At 34.8% G+C, this 19688-nt stretch overlaps 2 protein-coding genes and 1 long non-coding RNA gene across 4 annotated transcripts; 1 reads left to right on the forward strand and 2 right to left on the reverse strand.

Annotated features, from left to right (window-relative positions):
• Positions 1–5526: 5526 nt before the first annotated feature.
• LOC121244666 (peroxisome biogenesis protein 3-2-like) lies at positions 5527–11633 on the reverse strand. 2 transcript variants are annotated; one of them, XM_041142834.1, is made up of 8 exons: positions 11500–11633; positions 11223–11275; positions 10690–10842; positions 10366–10565; positions 9857–9987; positions 7589–7716; positions 6654–6881; positions 5527–5930 (listed from the first exon to the last, which is right to left on the reverse strand). In XM_041142834.1, the coding sequence occupies exons 2-8, from the start codon at positions 11234–11236 to the stop codon at positions 5678–5680; spliced, it is 1107 nt and encodes a 368-aa protein (XP_040998768.1). In that variant the 5' UTR covers positions 11237–11275; positions 11500–11633; the 3' UTR covers positions 5527–5677. The 2 variants fall into 2 exon arrangements, with proteins under 2 accessions (XP_040998768.1, XP_040998767.1); XM_041142833.1 differs by having other exon boundaries at positions 11223–11633.
• Positions 11634–14721: 3088 nt separating this feature from the next.
• On the forward strand, positions 14722–17783 carry LOC121244470 (guanine nucleotide-binding protein subunit beta-like protein). The gene is made up of 2 exons (XM_041142550.1): positions 14722–15757; positions 17419–17783. Exons 1-2 carry the CDS (start codon positions 14879–14881, stop codon positions 17518–17520), a joined length of 981 nt encoding a protein of 326 aa, XP_040998484.1. The 5' UTR covers positions 14722–14878; the 3' UTR covers positions 17521–17783.
• Positions 17784–18862: 1079 nt separating this feature from the next.
• Positions 18863–19480, reverse strand: LOC121244471. The gene is made up of 3 exons (XR_005936434.1): positions 19351–19480; positions 19135–19140; positions 18863–18877 (listed from the first exon to the last, which is right to left on the reverse strand). It is a non-coding gene; the product is annotated as an uncharacterized LOC121244471 (long non-coding RNA).
• Positions 19481–19688: the final 208 nt, after the last annotated feature.

Consider the following 19688-nt stretch of genomic DNA (forward strand, 5'->3'; position numbering starts at 1 on the left):
TCTTTTTTTATTCTTTTGAGTTTTGAGCAATTTTCTTTTCATTGTCAAAAGACTCAAAATTATAACTTTCTTTTATTTTTTTGATAAATAATGTCTTATATTCTCTAAAAATATTATTTAATATTAAAAAAAGTTTTGCAATTTAGATCATAAATTATCAAAATTATATATCATTTGTTTTCATAATTATTCTCAATTCATCTCATTTCATCTAATTATTACTACTTTATCAAATTCACATACAAAATAAAATAAACAATTTAATTTTTTCAAATTTTAAAATAAAAATAATATTAAAAAAATATATTCTATCAATATTTTATTCAACTTTTAACTTTCATTTCAACTTATATTATCTACAAAAACAAATGAGGCAAAGCCACATGTTTTTCATCTAGTGTTCTTTTTTAGTTTTTTATAGTTTATTTTGACAGTTTGGCCCTTAGGGTGCAAAATTTTGAGCGTGCAAAATGTATTTTTCTAAAAAATGTGATTATCCATACTTGCTATGTGTTTTAATCATTTCATGATATTTCTATTTGGTTTCATCATTTTTTGGTCATCGATTTTATCAAATATTTTGTGTGAATCTAAATCCTTTAAATTTCTTCATACATACAAGTATTGGGTATCTTCATGCCACTCTCCTTCTAGATGAAAGATTTATTTTCACAAGTACTCTAGTGAAAAGTGTTTGTGAAATGTTATGCAAAACACACACACCAACGATGGCAAATAAAGTAAAATCAATCACAACCAAGCACACGACGCACAATATACATGGTTTGGCAAATTGCTCACGTCCACATAATTGCAAAAATCTTATTAACCAGAGGAGATTACAATCACTCAATCTCAACTCACACTCTGTAGGATTTTTTACTCTCACACAATATGCACTCGATAGACAATTGTTCTCTCTCGAGGGCCATCCAACACAAGTCTAATATGATATATTTATAGTGAGTGGCGCTGGAAACCTAATATGACAAAAACTACGTACTTTGCTCTTGCGAAGTGTCGAGCACGCCTCGAGCGAACAACCAAATAAAATTGGCTCTAGCAGAATGTCAAGCGAGGGTCGAGCGAACACTAGGGTTTGTGTATCTCTTGAGCGAAGTGTCGAGCGGGACTCGAGCAAACTCTTGGACTTGAGATTCGCTCAAATGGTATGTTGAACGAACTTTGGCTCGAGCCAAATGTCAAGCTAACTTTCAGCAAACACTTTTTCAACTCCAAAAAATCAGTCTCCACATACATCCCAACAATCTCTCACTTAGAGATTGGGTCTCCACATGTCAACCATTGTTTCCAACCAAACTCTATCATTTCTGTAACTCACAACTCCTATCTTCAAGCTAGAAGACTCACTGAAGTCAAGCCCAACTTCAGTCTTCCACGTACATCACCCTTAGTCAGCACATCCATTGGGTGACTCACAGCTCCCACTACACTAGAAGTATCCGATTTCGAACCGATCTTGGCAACCTTAGCCAATTTTCTCAAGCTTTCATGAGGAACGAAAAAGCTGATTCCCTTTGGCTTTCTCACATGTTTCACACGATCAAACCTGCATTTTTACACTCTTGTATTTTCTTGCATATCATTGGACCCTGATGTTAAATACAAAGGGTTAGATCTCTTACTATGCACTAAAACCAGTGCACCCTTAGTGATCTTCTAAGCTTCTTCAAAAAATGCTACTGCAAAACCACTGTCATCAAGCTGTTCCACAGAGATCAGATTTTTCTTCAGATTTGGAACATGTCTGACTTGCTGTAAAATCCACACGTTCCTATTTGGAAGTGTGATGTAACACATCACCTACTCCCACTACATCTAATGCCTCTCCATCAGCCGCATACATCTTCCCAAAATACCAACAACATAATTCTGTATGATTTCTTAATGTGAGGTGTTATGGAACGAAGACCTTAAATCTAACACCCAATCATCAATCAGACTATGCATTGCAAAATGTAAAGCATCATGAATTTCTTCTTCCATTACGTTCACAGCATCATCATCAGAACTTTCTTGATTCCTGCAGTTTCTCTTGATGTGACCCGACTTGCCACAACTCTAGCATGTGATATGTTGCCCAGATCTCATTCCCTCTGCTCTTGAAATTTGATCTGTCATGTCTTCTACCCCTATTGTCAACAATCAGGGCAGATCCTGAACCCGAGGACTCATTTGAGTCTCTCATACGTACCTTTTTCAGCAAGCACTATGTCACGTATGTCATTATAGTTCAATTTTGCCTTGCCGGCTGAACTACTCACAACCATCCTCATGGCCTCCAAACTATTTGGCAGCGATGCCAACAGAATCAATGCTCTAATCTCATCATCAAACTCAATCTTTACAGAAGACAGTTGATTTGTGATCCTATTGAATTCATTCAAGTGTTGGGCCACATACATACTTTCTAACATCTTCATATTGAACAATATTTTCATCCAGTGCACCTTATTGTTCGCGGACGGCTTTTCATACATACCTAACAAAGTCGCCATGAGATCCACCATGGTTCTCTCTTTATTGATATTGTGTGCCACTGTTCTGGACAAAGTCAGTCAAGCAAGACCTAGAACCTGTCGATCTAATAGGGTCCACTCAGCATCAGCCATGCTATCCAGCTTCTTTCTCAATAATGGAAGGTGGAGCCTCTTCCCATAGAGATAATATTCAATCTGCATCTTCTAGTACCTAAAATCAGTGTCGTCGAACTTTTCTATTCCGGGTGCGTTCACTTTATGTCCAGCCATCATTCTCCTTAAGATCCAACCTTGGGTTTTGATACCAGTTGTTGTGAAATGTTATGCAAAAGATACACACCAACGATGACAAATAAAATAAAAGCAATTACAATCAAACACACGACGCACAATATACGTAATTCGGTAAATTACCTACGTCCACAGAGTTGCAGAAATCTTATTAACCAGAGGAGATTACAATAACTTAATCTCAACTCACACTCTCTATGACTTTTTGCTCTCTCACAATATGCACTCACTAAACAATTGTTCTCTCTCAAAATATGCTTGAGGGTCATCCAACACAAATCTAATATGATATATTTATAGTGAGTGGTGCTGGAAACCTAATCTGGCACAAACTGCATACTTCGCTCAAGCGAAGTGTCCAGCGCGCCTTGAGCGAACAGCTAAATCAACATTGGCTCGAGCGGAGTGTCGAGCGAATACTATGATTTCTGTATCGCTTGAGCGAAGTTTCAAGTGGGACTCGAGCGAATTCTCAGACTTGAGATTTGTTTGAGCGGTATGTCGAGCGATGTCGAGCAAACTTTTACTCGAGCTAATTTTCAGTAAACACTTTTTCAGCTCCAAAAAATCAGTCTCCACATACACCCCAACAAAAAGTCTAGAGAAAAGCATTGATTTGGAATTGCAACTGGACTCCTTTTAAACTTTTTTCGGCTACAAAGAGGTTTTATAAAAGTAAATTTACAAATTGATATAATTTCATGTGATGCCTTAGATCTAATTTAATTTCTGAATTTACTTTTGTAAAATTACTTTGTAGTTAAAGCATTTCTCTTTCAGCATCAATTGAGTCAAGCCAAGGAAATAATAAATCAAACTCGATTCTACTTTGTAAAATGCATATGCATTGTCTATTGTTATATATATATATATATATATATATTTTTTTTTTTTTATAGGTAATAATAAATTTTATTCCAAGTAAATAGGCATAGCCAAGTAAACATGAAGTATACAAGCGATTATACCTAAATACGAGCAAAAGAAAAACAAAATTAAAGGAAAAATTCCTAAATTTTCGTATTGAACGTTCGTTCTCTTTCAGCATTAATTGAGTCAAGCCAAGGAAATAATAAATCAAACTCAATTCTACTTTGTAAAATGCATCTGCATTGTCTATTGTTATATATATTTTTTTAATAGGTAATAAAAAATTTTATTCTAAGTAAATAGGCATAGCCAAGTATACATGAAGTATACAAACGATTATACCTAAATACGAGCTAAAGAAAAACAAAACTAAAGAAAAAATTCCTAAATTTCCGTATCGTACGTTCGCCATCATTGAAACACCTCCCATTTTTCTCTAATCATAAACACCCAAACAAACACGAGGGGATCATCCCCCAAAATTCTGCACTGCCTCCCCAACGTACTGAACCATGCCAACTAGCCAAAAAATCCCTCACTCGCAATGGGATAACCCAAATAATGCCAACCCTTGCAAATATCTCATTCCACAAAGCGGTCACAAACTCACAATGGAGAAAAAAATGATTAATAGATTCACCATCTTTTTTACACATAAAACACCAATCAATTACAAATTATCCTCTTTTTCTCAAATTATCTGTAGTTAAAATTTTCTCAAGTGACACCAGCCAACAGAAAAATACAACTTTACTAGGGACCTTTGTTTTCCAGATACATTTTCAGGGATATGCTGAGTCACCATGACTGTTTAACACCTTGTAGTAAGATCTCACTAAAAATCTAGAATTATAATCATGTATTCACAACAATCTATCCTCCATATTCTGATCGATCTTCATATCATATAACTTTGCAAAAAAATCAACGACTTCACACACTTCCCAATCATGTAATTTTCTATTAAAATCCACATTTCAGTGCAAAAGATTATTAGAGATCTGATACGATTCAGTCACTGCAGCCCCTTTGTTTTTAGCTAACTAAAGAGATAGGATAAATAGATTTGAGAGCTGAATCCCACACCATACATCATGCTAGAAAAAAAATATTTGTCCCTTTCCCCACTTTGAAATTAAAGTTATTGACAAAATCCACCCATCCCAACCGATTAGACTTCCATAAACTCACCCCAAACGCCCATTTAACTTTGTTAGTACACCAATTCCCCCACATCCTTCCATATATTAATGTCTATTGTTATATTTCTCTGAAGGAAGTTCATATAATTGCTTTAGGTTTCGTTTCCAAATAGCATGAATAACTCCAAAGGTTTGCCTAAGGAATCTACATTACAATGACAGTTCAAATATGACATTGATTTGCAAACTGTGACTAACCAATTACTTCTCTCAAAGGACTGCACAGCTGAGTTCTTTGAAATCCATTAATATGAAACTGCTACTCTTATGAAACTGCATGTAGCCTCAAATGCATCGCTGAGCAAATTCTAAAAAATAATAATACACAACATTTTTTACGATTCTGTTGTTCTAAATGGAGAGTGGATATGCAACATTTGAAATTCAAGTAAAAGAAATTTTCAGTATTTTTTTATAAAGTGGTACTATCGCACAAATTCACGAAGAATATCAATTTGTGCAACCACTAGACCAACCCATTGGTGTTTCATAGTTAAGTACAGGGAAGATCCTTTACAGAAAGAACTACAACACACCATCATTCACCTCCATAATGAAGCTTTATGTGTCTTCAACTTCAGGGAGTGCGGAAGACAGCAAGAGGATGAAAACTTTTCTGATGGTAGAAGCAATCTACTAAAGAGAGGAATAAAAAAATTGAAGTTCTAAACCTTATTTTTCTTTTTCATTCCTCCCAAATTGTTGTAAATTTTGAAAACTCAAACCCAGCCTCATTTAAATTTTTACATCGATGATATCCTTGCAATGAAATTAAGATGCGAGTAAAAATTATGATTAAGCTCACTCACTAATCTATGGGGTAGGGATGTTTGCATAGAGAAGAGTGAAAAAGACTTCAACTTCTGGAACGCTTTGAATAATTTGGATGAACTGGTTTGTACTAGGCTCACCAAGGAGCATGGGACCGGCCTGTGCAACTCGAGCCAGAAGTTTGGCCAGTGCCATCCCTGATGTTAGACTGCCTCCAGATTGGGCCACCACATCTTCTATCAGAGTACCAAGCACTGCCGTCAATGCTATCTCGACAATACTCACAAATTCGGTACTGCAACACAGAAAAAAAGAAAACCAGATTATTACAAAGAATAAGTTTTGTTTGCACATCCTTAAGATATCAGTCATCGACTGCTGAAAGAACCAAAACAGTAACTTTAGTGGATGTTTGGAAGATTCTTGGAGGACTAAAAACATGGAGTCTAACTTGAATTCAGGAGGAGAGAGGGTGGGGAGGAGGAAAGAAAAAGAAAATTAAGGTATGCACTAAAGTTTATTTGAGTCTTAATTACTGCAAGAAAAAAAAAAAGCACACAAGAAAATCACGAGAACCATGTATAGTTTGTTGATAATTCTATCTTCTATTTGAGCATGTTTCCAATCAGATCCAGCATCTACAAAAGTAAAAAAGGAGGATGTTGGAAGAGAAAAGTATTTGATTGAATATTTGATATTGTTGTTTTTGAGGAGGGCATGGCTGGTAACCAAAAGAAGACTTATGCAATGGGTCATAATAAGATATTCTTCAAATGCTTCCTTCCAAATTCATGATCGAAGGAATATGAGAGATCGTGACCCCGTCTAATGGCTAATGTATTGTTTAAAACTTGCTTCTGTAATGCCTTGTCCTGAGTTTTCCAAGCATACTCCAACAACTGGTGCACTAAATCCATACTTGATTTGTAAGTCCATGCAACAGAATCATGTAAAATAATTCCTACCCATTTATTAAGTTACATACAGCACGCAAAAAATGTCAGGAATAATAAGATACCTTGCCAACACCGCTTGTGTCTCCATCATAAGTTGGTAAAATTTGGTAGCTTCAGAAGGAATTTCGTTGTCACTGCTGGAGGCTGTAGCTAGTTTGTAGAATCTAGCATCCTCAGGCATCATGTAGTTTACCCAGTGATGGGGGCTTCTGAGGCTCTTGAACCTTTCAAGTATCAGCACAATAGTTTTATGAAGTTCTGTAGTGTTGAAGGCCGACGTTACCTTCTTTCTGCACATAAAAATGTTAACAAACTATTAGAAATCTCCTACATGTGATTGTATATGTTTTCCTTTACAATAGAATATTAAATGATATCCAGATATTGTTTTATATAACAATTTGTCGTCTTTTTCAGGGAGAATTAAGCCAACGCATCACCTTTTTAATCTGAGTTGCTAAGTGCTTATGTTCAGTAACTTCATCGATAGAAGGTATATGCTACATTTTAGGGGATCTTACATGAAGGTCCAGTCCAACACGCCTTAAGTCATACAGGGCCCAGGGGCTCCCCATGGTTGTTTTAAGTTTTGAAGATACAAAAAGAAGCCCAGAATTAGACTAGACTGTCTGATGGCATAGCATTGATAACCCCATCGAGTTCCAAATTCAGAAAACCAGTGGACAAGATTTAGTCCGAAAAATCAACTGTATATACATTAAGCTTGAGTATTGACCACCAAGAAGAACAGACATGAATGAGCATACACACATACATATGTAACTCTTTCACTTGGAAAGACGGCCTAGTCAAATTGTTCCATCCCATTTTTTTTTCTATTTCAAGGCCTTCATTATTCTTCATTAAAGAAGTAAGGAGGTTCATCAAGTAGGCATTCAGCAACCAAATGATTGAACTAACAGGTGAATTCTCCACCGATTGTTGGATTGGTATGCACAAAACTTTCTAACTTTTAAGATGGTTCATGGTACCTTACCCCTCGAGAATTTCTGTTGCTGCTGCTTGCACATCAGAAATCAAGGTGGGTAACCCATAATTTGAGAGAAAATCAGCACTAGCCAGATACATCTGCTCATCATCCCGGTCAATGGTATCAGCATTCGCCTGTATAAAACAAAACAAAAAAGTGACTATTTTAAAATAATAGAAAGGGGGGACACTTCGGGCCACAAATTTTTTTAAGAATGAACCTGTAACAGGTCCCGTGGGATTTGTCTATAACACAAGCATATAATTAATAGCCAAAATACAAATTAAATATTTGTTGTGGGAGATAACAAATAGAATGCTAGTGGGGAATAATTACTATCATTCAGTCATGCAGAAGTCCAATGAAGTGACTGTTTATTGAGAAATAAAGTTCAACACATTTGGTGAAGATGTCTAATATCCTATACAGACAATAACTAAGTAATATGCTGCGAAGTAAATTGTTGGCAATATGCTGTAGATAGCAATATGCAGCTTCATTGATTTTCTCCCAAAGTAAATTACACTCAGCAACCCCTAGGGGTTGGCTCAAGTGGTAAAGACCTTGGTCTTGGCAGTATACTCCCTCTAGGTCTAAGGTTCGAATCCTCTTGGGTGCAAACAATTTCTAGAGGCTATTGGACTGGGGGAACTTCCCCTTGAATCACCCGAGGTGCGATTGCGAGAAACTCTTTGCCGAGGGCTTGTGCCCCTGGGATTAGTCGGGACTTGGTTCTCGGACACCCGGTGCCAATCAAAAAAAAAAAAATTACACTCAGTAAACTAGGAAGTCGATCAGCTTCATTACTGTAAAAGTCCCTCTGATATAATATCCCACTTACCCAATTACTTAACTGCAATTAGTATGCATGTCCAAGGTTTTGAAACTGAGTCAGGACTCTGAAAAATGGGGATCCTGATATTAGTACCATGTGTATACCTGATAAAGTTCCCCAAAAGAGCTATAATAAACGTATCATTGTTCTAAACCTAATTTTCACTAATAAAAAGCTTTCAAATCTAATTTTGTACGTCTGTGATTTGCTGCCTGTTCCCCAGGCTTAAATGCCCTTAGATGAGGTACATGAAAATGGTTTGTTCAGGAGATGTTTCATTGTGTCTACCGCATTGCAGAATCTATGTGAAAGCACAATGTGTATATGGAAGTTCAGGCAGCCATCCTTCACTCGGTAGAATTACCAAGAATAAGAAAGAAGATCTACTGATTCTGCAAATCATGTCTGATAGACCCATTAAGGCAACAATTGGAGGTAAACAGTAATAACATGCCACAGCAGACCCACATGCAATGTATGGCCATTAAGGAAAAGCAGAAGTTTTTTCCCATTTTTTTTTTTTTTTTGGGGGGGGGGGGGGGGGGGGGGGGGGTTGGGGTTGTGGAAAACATCTGGTTCATCCCAAAGAAATTAAGATGACTGCCCCCAAGCTGCAAAACAAGAAGTTACTCAAGGTGATGTCATGTCAAAACCAAAATATTTTGTCAAGAGTATAGTTAGGAATTTCAGGATATCAATTTCCCACCCCTTTAACAATCCATTTCGAGGCATCTTTATTTGCATGCAAAAATTTTCTCTGTGCTGCCTCTTTTTCCAAGTAATATATGTACTTTCTCAGTAAAGCTTAGTTCATGAGGCATGACAACATAATGTTCAAACATCTTATCCCTGAGGGGACGAAGTTAGCTTATTTCCATTAGCTGATAATGTTACTCCTTAAAAAAAAAAAAAAAAAATGATAATGTTACTCCTTCCTCCAGGCAAACGACTTGCCTCAAACATAAGACCTATTCATCTGCATCTCACATCCTAAACCAACAGCCTAAATTACATCACTCGATCTGGCAAGTTCTTGTATATTTAAAATGCCTAAAAAAACACCACCTTTTTTTATTTTTTGACAAGTAGAAAGAGAACAACACCTATCCAAAGGTCAGTTAATGTATAATAATAAACTCTCTTAAGTTGAATATGCTTTACTACATTCAACTTTTGTTGAATAATCTAGCATATTCCATAAAAAATCTAGCATTTCAGCCAATTTGAACAACTTAATATTTCTTCTTGATAACAAAATAGCAAGAACAGTATAGTCATAGTAGGGAGAAAATCAACTTCTCCACAAACAAGAAATCAGCTATACCAGACTACTTGAGCTGAGAAGAATTCTGTCAGGATTTGCAAAATGGGCACGTCTGGAACCAAAGGACAATATCTGATGAGAAACATAAAAAATGAGAATAAAGGTAGGGGCTTACAAGTGAATAAGAACCTCCAAGATCACGTGCAGTATTAATATATAAATGTCTCCCCAATATGTTGACTTGAACTCTAATGTACAAGCTCAGCATTGTCATTGCCCAAAGGGACAAAACCATTCTTGTGAAACCTAAGAAAACATAAGTCCAGTACAAAGGTTGTTAAGTATAATATCTTTGATACATTTGAGTATACAGAAAACATAAGAGTTATTCTATTTTCAAGTCGGTGTGTAGAGCACATCATTCACATCACTTAAAAGGTAAGATTTGATTTGTAAGATTCAAATTTTAAAACTTTTATTCCAAATCAAATTATGCCATGTAAGCAATTAACAAGGTGTGCTATCCACACCAGCTTATAAATATAATTTTTTAAAACATAATGTGAGACAGTATATTACTTCTTTGATAAGTAATTGATGAATTTAAATAAAATGTGATGTACATGAGCTAGTACATTACAAGCACAATAAATGTATGAACACAAAATTATAATAGATTCATACTTAGAATTTTGATTCTATCCCATAACTCAAGCTTCTCTGAATGTGTCAAACTGTTCGGTTGACCCTTTGCTTTCTGGAGCCTCTCAGTAAGCTGAGAGTGGTCCAGTTCTTCTGCAATCCGACGACTTAAATTATCCATTGCATGAGGCAATGTTGTCGTATCAGCTATTCTTTGAATGTTGTCAAAATGGGCTTGCATTCTATTATATGGGCAAAGGACAAAGCAATGTTAGATGTTAGAACCCAAAAAATACATACTTCTGAAAACAACATTCATGATCCCCAAGGAGAAAAATAAAACATGAGATCGTCAATTCTCTTAACTGGGCCTTAACGAATTTCTCCCGCTCAGCGAGTTCTCTCTCTAGAACAGCGACCCTATGCCGCTTGGCATTGTAGAGCTTATACAGAAAATATCCACTCCCTAAAACTCCAACAGTAACAAAAGCAGTCCTCCTGTACCTCCTCCAGAAATTCCTATCTCCACGAACACATACCAAGATCAGTGACAAGAAATTGGAGCTCAGGAACAGTAATTTCCGACACAACCCAATCACAACACAGGCATGTTCAATTAACCCAAAGAGAAGTAAGCCATCTAAGCATAAGACCACTCATTTCTTAGAAAACCCATATATAAAACAACAAACGCAAAGAATGAAGAAGCAACTGATTGAACAAAAAGAAAGTAAACTATTCCAAATTCAACCATAAAAATGGCTGAACAGAATCAACATAGAAAGACAAATACAGAAACCAGAAGAAGAAAATAGATAATTAGAACAATAATAGCATAATTTAAAAGATACCCAGAATTAAAAAGAAAAACAAAATGTAACATATGAGTGAAAACTGACCTTAAAGAAAGCATCTTGCTGCTATAAAACCACCCAAATCTCCATTATTATGCCTTGGATTTTGAGGAACCCATTTGGATTTGTACAACAGAAGGAATGTTATCAGAGAATATAAAAAGAGCAAATTTTTGGCTCAAAGGAAAAGAAAAAAAAAAATAATGAAGAGGGACCGGTTCCTGATTTGGAGTTACAAGCACTCTTTGTAGGAACCGCCGACAATACGATTCAAGGAATTAAATACAGCGGAGAGCAAGAGAACGAGGGAGTAAGAGCCTACAGGTGAGATTCTTATCTCGAGGGTTTTAACTTTAAGATTCCAGAGAAGGGGGAGAACGGTGGGTGCACTTCGTTAAGAGCTTTTCGAGCCCAATCTAACCTTTCTTTTTTATTTCGAGGAAGATATAAAAGTAGAAAATGAGCTGAATAAAGGTTGTTTACAGACTTCTGGTCGCCAGAAGTCACTTGTACAGTTCCCAATCAATTTTATTTTATTTTATGTAATTATTAAAATTTTTTAAACTTTCACATAAAATATAAAAAAATATTAAATTTTATAAATTTTAAAATAAAAATAATATTATAATAATATTTTATTTAACTTTTAACAAAACATCTTATTTGAATTGCGTAACTCAGGCAAGTTTGAAGAGTGAAATGAGAATTTTGTGTTTTGTTTGAAAGTTTAAAATAATATATTTTAATATTATTATTGTGTTAAAATTTAAAAAAATTAAATTGAAATTTAAAAAAATTAAATTGTTTATTATATTTTGTATATGGATTTGAAAAATGTGTAATGATGAGATGAGATGAGAATTTTGCATCTCATCCCACCCTCAAACTTGCCCGACTCTGAGGTATTTTATTCTCCAATTTTAAAGATCTAAGTAAATGAAAATATATATTTCGGTCACAGAAAAAAGTTTATAAAAATCAATCATATGATTTTATCTTATATGTTGTATGTATTTTATAGTAAAAATAATTTTAAAATGTATTATATTAAATTACATTAATTTATATATTTATTTTTATAAAATCTTTTTATAATCAAAATATTTATATTTACTTATGCGTTGATATTGTGTAAGGATAATAATGCACTTACATCTCCTTTACCTGCTTTACTATCTAGTTTTTTTTTTTTTTTTTTTTTTTACTATTTGAATCTGGATTAAAAATTTCAGAACATAATCTTCTTGTATAATCTAAAAAAAAAAAAAAATTCAATTAACAAACGTAATCATGTAATTTAACTAAAAATAAATTTTATAAAAATTGACTCAAAGAGTAAAAAAATGTCAATTTTTATAAAATTGAATTTATTTTTAATTAAATTATATGATTACATTAGTTGATTTTAGTTAAATAGTTAAGTGGTAAAACAATACTAAATGATATGTAAGTATATGATTACCCATTGTGTAAAGGTTAATATTATATTGAATAGGAGCTATGTGTGTGAAGTTAGGAGATAGATTTCCGTTTAGTAATATATATTTATCAGTTGTAAAGGCTAATAAGTAATAATAAATAGGATCTATAAAATATTGTAAAAATATTGTAAAATATAGTAATGTTAGCTATATTTTTTTATGTGCATATCAAATTTAACTTCATTTTTCAAAAATTAATATACAAAATCTTCATATTCTAAAACAACAAATATCAATTTTATATAAAATAATACTTATCCAATTTCCCTTATTGGGGAAGAGGGCTATTTTGAAATGTACGTTATACTTGTTGTCTGTTTACATGTCAAAATAATATTTGTTATATGCTTATGTACACATTCTTTACAGTTTGTAACGTTTCTTAAAAAAAGATGAAGAAAAAAATATATTTTAAAAGGTTTTTTTTAAACCTTTTGCAATAAATCTCATACAAAATGTAAAATTAATAATTGACAAGTACGAATTTTAGAGCTTAGGAAAAGGAATGTTATTGCCAAAATACACAGATTCATGTATCTATGAAATGGATTTGAAAAAAAAAAAATCTATTTGGAGAACTATATATCATATATCATTCACGTGACATAATTTGATTCAAAAGATAAATTTTAAAATTTAAATATTGTAAACCAAATTATGCAACGTAGATGGCGTAAAAAAATCCCCTTCTATGCAACCACCCTCTAAACGGATGGTTTGGATTGAGAGAGTCTCTCAACTCAACTTAACTCATCTCATCTTATCTTATCTAATTATTATAATTTTTTTAAACTCTCGTATAAAATATAATAAATAACTCAATTTTTTTAAATATAAAAAAAATAATATTAAAAAATAACATTCTAATGATATTTTATTTATATTTTTAATTTTTATCTCATCTTATCTCAACTCACTATCTAAATATTTTTAATAGCCACAACTCCTTTATGAGTTGAGATGAATTGCTCCCTCAAAGTTAGCGTGGATCCTCAGTTCACTCCCACTCTCCACAAGTGTCTTCACTTTCACTTCTTGTCCCTTACTAAGTTAGGGATTGAAATTAAAAATATTACCTTGATTTTATTAACATTCTTGAATTTATAGATTATTTTTGATAACTTATTTAAAATTTTAGCTTAAAAATGTTTTAGCTTTAAAGAGATTTCATAAAAGTAAATCTGTAAGTTAATGTGACTTGATATTATACGTTAAATTGTAAAATTATTTTTATTATAAAATAAGTCTAACGTACCACAACAACTCACATTAATTTATAATTTTACTTTTTATGAATATGAAGTTTAATACCTCACCTAAAAATTAACACATGTCAGAAAGTTACCAATGCTAATATGTTGTAAATGATAATCGGCAGATCGTAGGTGTGTTACTTGTTAATGACATTAGGTATGTTTGAATGTTTAAAATATTTTAAAATATTGTAAATAGTAATAAAATAATTTCAATAAAAATATTTGATTGAGTTTTGAAAAATCAGAGATAAAAAGTTGAATAAAAATATATTTTAAAATAAATACTGTATTGGAGTTTATAAAAGTAGATATATAAATTTAAAAAACTATTTGAATCTAATTCTTTAATATTATTTTTATTTTAAAATTTATAAAAGTTGTATTGATTTTATGTTTTGTCTAATGTTTGTAAAAGTTGCATTAATTTTTGTATGAATAATAATTAGATGAAAAAGTAGAAAATTTAAAATTGAAAAATATTTTGTATTTAAATGATATTTGAAAATGAAGTTATAAGAAATTTTGTGAATTTTGTACATTATAATATTTGCCAAATATTCCCTAAAAGAGACTATATTTAAGAGTAATTTGATCTCTAAACTCTAGACATGAATTTTCCGGTAAGCCAAGCCACACAAATTGTCAAATTGATTTAGCAATTAACTTCGTTACTACCTAAGGAATGGAATTGATTTTTTTTCTTCAAAAAAAAAAAAAAAAAGAAAAAAAGAAAAAGAAGAAGAACCAAGGACAGGTAAATCCGGAGTAGGAATAAGCTTGTACAGGTTTACAAACAATCCTTAGGATAGGGTTTAGAAAACCCTAGGGCAAATATGTTTGCATACTCTTCTCTCTCTTATCTCTCTGATATAAATACAATTCGTTCACTCATTTTCCTCCTAAAAGCCATAGGAGGCAGCAGCAGCAGCCAAGCGAGCAAAACAGAGAACTTCAAGGGGCAACGATGTCGGAAGGACTTGTACTCAGAGGTACCATGAGGGCCCACACCGACATGGTGACGGCCATCGCCACCCCAATCGATAACTCCGACATGATTGTCACTTCCTCCCGGGACAAGTCGATCATCGTCTGGCACCTCACCAAGGAGGAGAAGACTTACGGCGTGCCCCGCCGCAGGCTAACGGGTCACTCCCACTTCGTCGAGGATGTGGTGCTCTCCTCTGACGGCCAGTTCGCTCTATCGGGTTCCTGGGACGGCGAGCTCCGACTGTGGGACCTTCAGGCCGGCGTCTCCGCCCGCCGCTTTGTGGGCCACACCAAGGATGTTCTCTCCGTTGCCTTTTCGATTGACAACCGTCAGATCGTCTCCGCATCCCGCGACCGCACGATTAAGCTATGGAACACACTTGGTGAGTGCAAGTACACCATCCAGGATCAGGACGCCCACACCGACTGGGTCTCTTGCGTTCGGTTCAGCCCCAACACGCTTCAGCCCACCATCGTCTCCGCCTCGTGGGATCGGACCGTGAAAGTATGGAACTTGACCAACTGCAAGCTCAGGAACACGCTGGCGGGTCACGGTGGGTACGTCAACACAGTGGCTGTGTCGCCGGACGGTTCATTGTGTGCGAGCGGAGGCAAGGACGGGGTGATCCTGCTCTGGGACTTGGCCGAGGGGAAGAGGCTCTACTCGCTCGACGCTGGCGCGATCATTCACGCGTTGTGCTTCAGCCCCAATAGGTACTGGCTGTGTGCGGCGACCGAGCAAAGCATTAAGATCTGGGACTTGGAGAGCAAGAGCATTGTGGAGGATCTGAAAGTGGACCTCAAAACTGAGGCTGAGAAGGCGGATGACAACACTTCTAATACCAATAAGAAGAAGGTATATTTCCTTCCAGGAAAAAAGTTGGGTTTATTTAGCTTATTCGGTTTTGTTTATTTTGTTAATTTATTGGGTTTCGTTTATTTGTTGGAATTGGTTGCTAAATGGGCGTGCTATGCTGATCTGGTGTGTAATGCTTGGTATATATACCTTCTATTGATAGGTATGTTTTGCTCACTGCATATTGGCGATTGTTTAAATTGTCAAATTACTTTTTTAAATCTAAACGGGAAATGATTTATAAAGTTTTAGAATGCTCACGTCTGCTCACTCCTTTGAAAAAAGTAGGAGAAATTTGGGACCCACGCTAAAAATCCAACTTTTCATGGTGTTCACTTTCTTAGGGAGTGCTTGCACGTTCTAGGATTGTATCTAGCATTAATCAAAATATACTATATATACAAATGTAATTGGTAGTTTTCAACCATGTAGTCTTGTTCTGGTCATTAGAATGCAACTTGTATTCCTCACAACTTTAATTTCTTTCCAGTGGGATTCTACTTTCGAGATGATAGGATTAACTTTTTGTTTGCAATTTTGTTTATTGGTATTTTCCCTCTCGGACTATTAACCCTTGCAGACATCATTTGATTTTGCCCCTTTCTAATTTGATGTAACCACCATGGGCTGATTGCAATCATCAAAATATTGTTTTCCATAATTTGTAGGGTATTTATGAGAATGATTAATTTATGTGAATCTGTGATAAGGATTTTCTTTCTTGTAATATGCCAACTTTGGCTTGGTTTCTTGATATTATCTGTCTTATAGCTGCATTTTACATGTGGGCTTTGAGATGATGCTATTTTGTTTCCTTGGTTTTTCTGTTTATACTTATGTTTTGAACTGCCTCTTTCTATTCAAACTTTTGTTAAACCCATTGGTTTAGTATTGTGTTCACTTTACGAATTGTTGTATTCCTTAGCAATAGAATCCTCTATCACTTGTTAAAAAAATAAATTATTGTATGAGCTTGAAAGTGATTTTGAAAGAGTTTGCTATATTACACCCTCATCATACTCTTATTCCACAGTGATGTGGCACTATCAATTAACTCTTGTTTATTCAATGGTTGGTTGTGCCATGTTAGCATTTTTTTCATTTTAAAAAGGTTTCGTGGCCCTTCCATGGTCTGTTGAGTGTTTTAGATGGTGTTGTAATTGCCAGTGCTTCGTTAAGTGCACCAAGTATAGTCCCAATCTATATGTTATCAATGTTATATTATTTTGTATAGATTTGGTATGATATCCTTGACATGATATGTAGTATCTCATTTATCTGATATTTTTTGAAGATAAAGTAGTGTGTAATGTTCCTTGAAGTAAGGTTCTGTTATTGAATGACTTGATTTGCTGAAGGAGGTTAATCTATCTTATATTGAATGACAAACCATGACAAAGATAAGTTTGTCATTCTTCAATATTCACTCAAAGTTAGGGTGTCCATCCTGTCAGGTAATTGACTAATAATACATTGAGAGTTTGTGTTTCTTGAGGATGGTTTAGATACATTGGGAATTGTGTTGCTTGAGGATAGTTTAGATACTCTCATGCGAAGGATACAAGTTCTGTTTATCAAATTGTTTTCTATAATTGGTGCGTTAATGCTCTTATATTTTTTTCAAGTGGAATTTATTATTATTTTTTGCTATTGAATTATAGGTTATCTACTGCACAAGCTTGAGCTGGAGTGTTGATGGCAGTACACTGTTCAGCGGATATACCGATGGTATTATCAGAGTTTGGGGTATCGGTCGTTACTAGTAAAACTCGAGAAGTATTGTATGCAATTTCTGTTTTGAGGACAACCCGGCTACTCTTTTAATCTTTTAGCAGTTCTCAAAGTTTTAGGGTTTTGTTGGCTACGCTAAAACTTTTGCTTATTATGGCTTTGAGGCCAATAATGTTTTGATTTTGGTTTTTACATTAGATATTATATTAGTTTTCCCAATATTGGATAAGAAGTTTTTGTGCTTTCATGTCTTAGTTTGATAGCAGATATATATGAGCTCTTTTGTTTGTGGTGATATTAGCTCCTTGTAGGTTCTTTCTATTTTTCTTTCTTAACGGCAGATGATGATATGGACTCCTTGAGCCAACAAAGTTGCAAGTTATTATAGGAATGCTATACACCACACTATTATCAAACTATATAAGATGTGACACATTTCTCATCATTGGATGATAAAGCATCATCCAATGAAGGATCGTCCAATAGTGATAAACGAATTTTATCTTACATTGTGTATAGAATTTTCCTTATAGGAATACTACAACAAAGTTTACAATCTATCCATTTTAGCCTTTAGACTTGGATACACACATCCAAATAAAGATGGAATGAATTTTTTTCCATTAATTGATAGAGCATTGAAGCATCACATATAAATGTGGGCAAGTTCCATTCTTTTTATTTTCAAAACCTTTTTATCAGCTCCGACTTTGAAGAGAGGCCCTGGGAAATAAAGAGATACTCTATCTTTGAACCATTTGGGTTTCCAAATCATCTGGATATGAACAGGATGGCAGCACTGGGCCAAGAACAGACTTAGGTAATGTTTGGATTATGAGATAAGATGAGATGAGTAGGGTTGCAACCTAAGTTTATACAATTGGGTTTGCACCTGACCGGACTTGAGTGCACATGTTTTTGGTACGAAACCGAACTGACCCGACCCAAATAAAATAGACTCGGATCGAACCAGTATGACCCAACCTTTACCAAACAAAAAATAAAACAAATCAACTCTTTGCACATCGATTTATCTCAAATGAGGACAAATGACAATATAATCTCTATCTCATATTCTTCTCAATCTCAAGAAAAAACCCCAGAAAACAAAAAATGAAAAGATTCACTTAATGTGAAAAGTGGTGTCATTCGGAATCTCGATGCAAAAACTTGATGCAGTCATCGAATCGTCGATGGCTTCGCTGTGGTGAGTCATTCGGAATCTCGGATAGCAGCATTTCAGCCGTCTCTTCTTACACTACCGACAGGAGACAAATAAAAGAGAGAGAAAAAAAAAAAAGGGAAATTCCTCTGAGCAAAATAGGCTGAGAAACAAATGATGGCTTTCTCTGAGCAATCCGACGATTACCAGTCTGAAGAAGAGGAAGTCTACTGTGAAAGTGAAGGATCTAACCAAGAATACGATCTATCTAAAGACCCAAGCTACGGCATTCTTGGAGAAACCCATGCCAAGTAACCTCTTAGAGAAGAAGAAATAGAAGGCTCGGATTGTATCTCATCCATTGTATCTCATAGAATAAATAGAAGGCTCGACTTTTGAGATTATGATTTAGCATTTATGGGTGGTTGTGGTTGTTATTGTATGTGCAGAATTGGGTATTGCGGGAGAAAGATGAGAAAGATACAAAAAGCTCATGGGACTTGGGAGTTGGGTGGCTAGGGTTTGATAAGTTTCTAATTTGTAGTCAAACGGTTTGACACCAACCCGTAACAAGTCGGACTGGAAACCGATCAGATAATGAACCAATAAATGTCAGTGTTAGGGTCTCACAAGGAGATGGGGTAAGGGGCGGCGATGGGGGACACAGAGAGATGCAAGTATCGAAGGAAGTAGATGGAACTGAAGTGAAGAGTTAGGGATTTTAAGTGGGAACTCGCAACGCAGCGTTTAAGAAAGAAAGATGAAGCTCACCGTTTCAAGGGATGACCAGCACGACGTCATATGAAGATGGGGAACGTAGTGAAGGGCTATCTCGCAGGCTACTTGCCGTTCAAAGTCCATTGAGTCTTAGTATTGTCGTATTAGTCTATTTTTGCATTCTGTTTTCAATTCTGTTTTACTTTACACGTGTTGCAATTTCCTTTGTCATGTTTGTTATTCCTGCAAGGATATGTAGTGGAACGAACGTCTGAAGAATCATGGAAAATCATTATTAAGAAACATCTAGAATTTGGAGGT

The sequence above is a fragment of the Juglans microcarpa x Juglans regia genome, chromosome 8S, assembly GCF_004785595.1.
Source record: "Juglans microcarpa x Juglans regia isolate MS1-56 chromosome 8S, Jm3101_v1.0, whole genome shotgun sequence".
Taxonomy (NCBI): domain Eukaryota; kingdom Viridiplantae; phylum Streptophyta; class Magnoliopsida; order Fagales; family Juglandaceae; genus Juglans; species Juglans microcarpa x Juglans regia.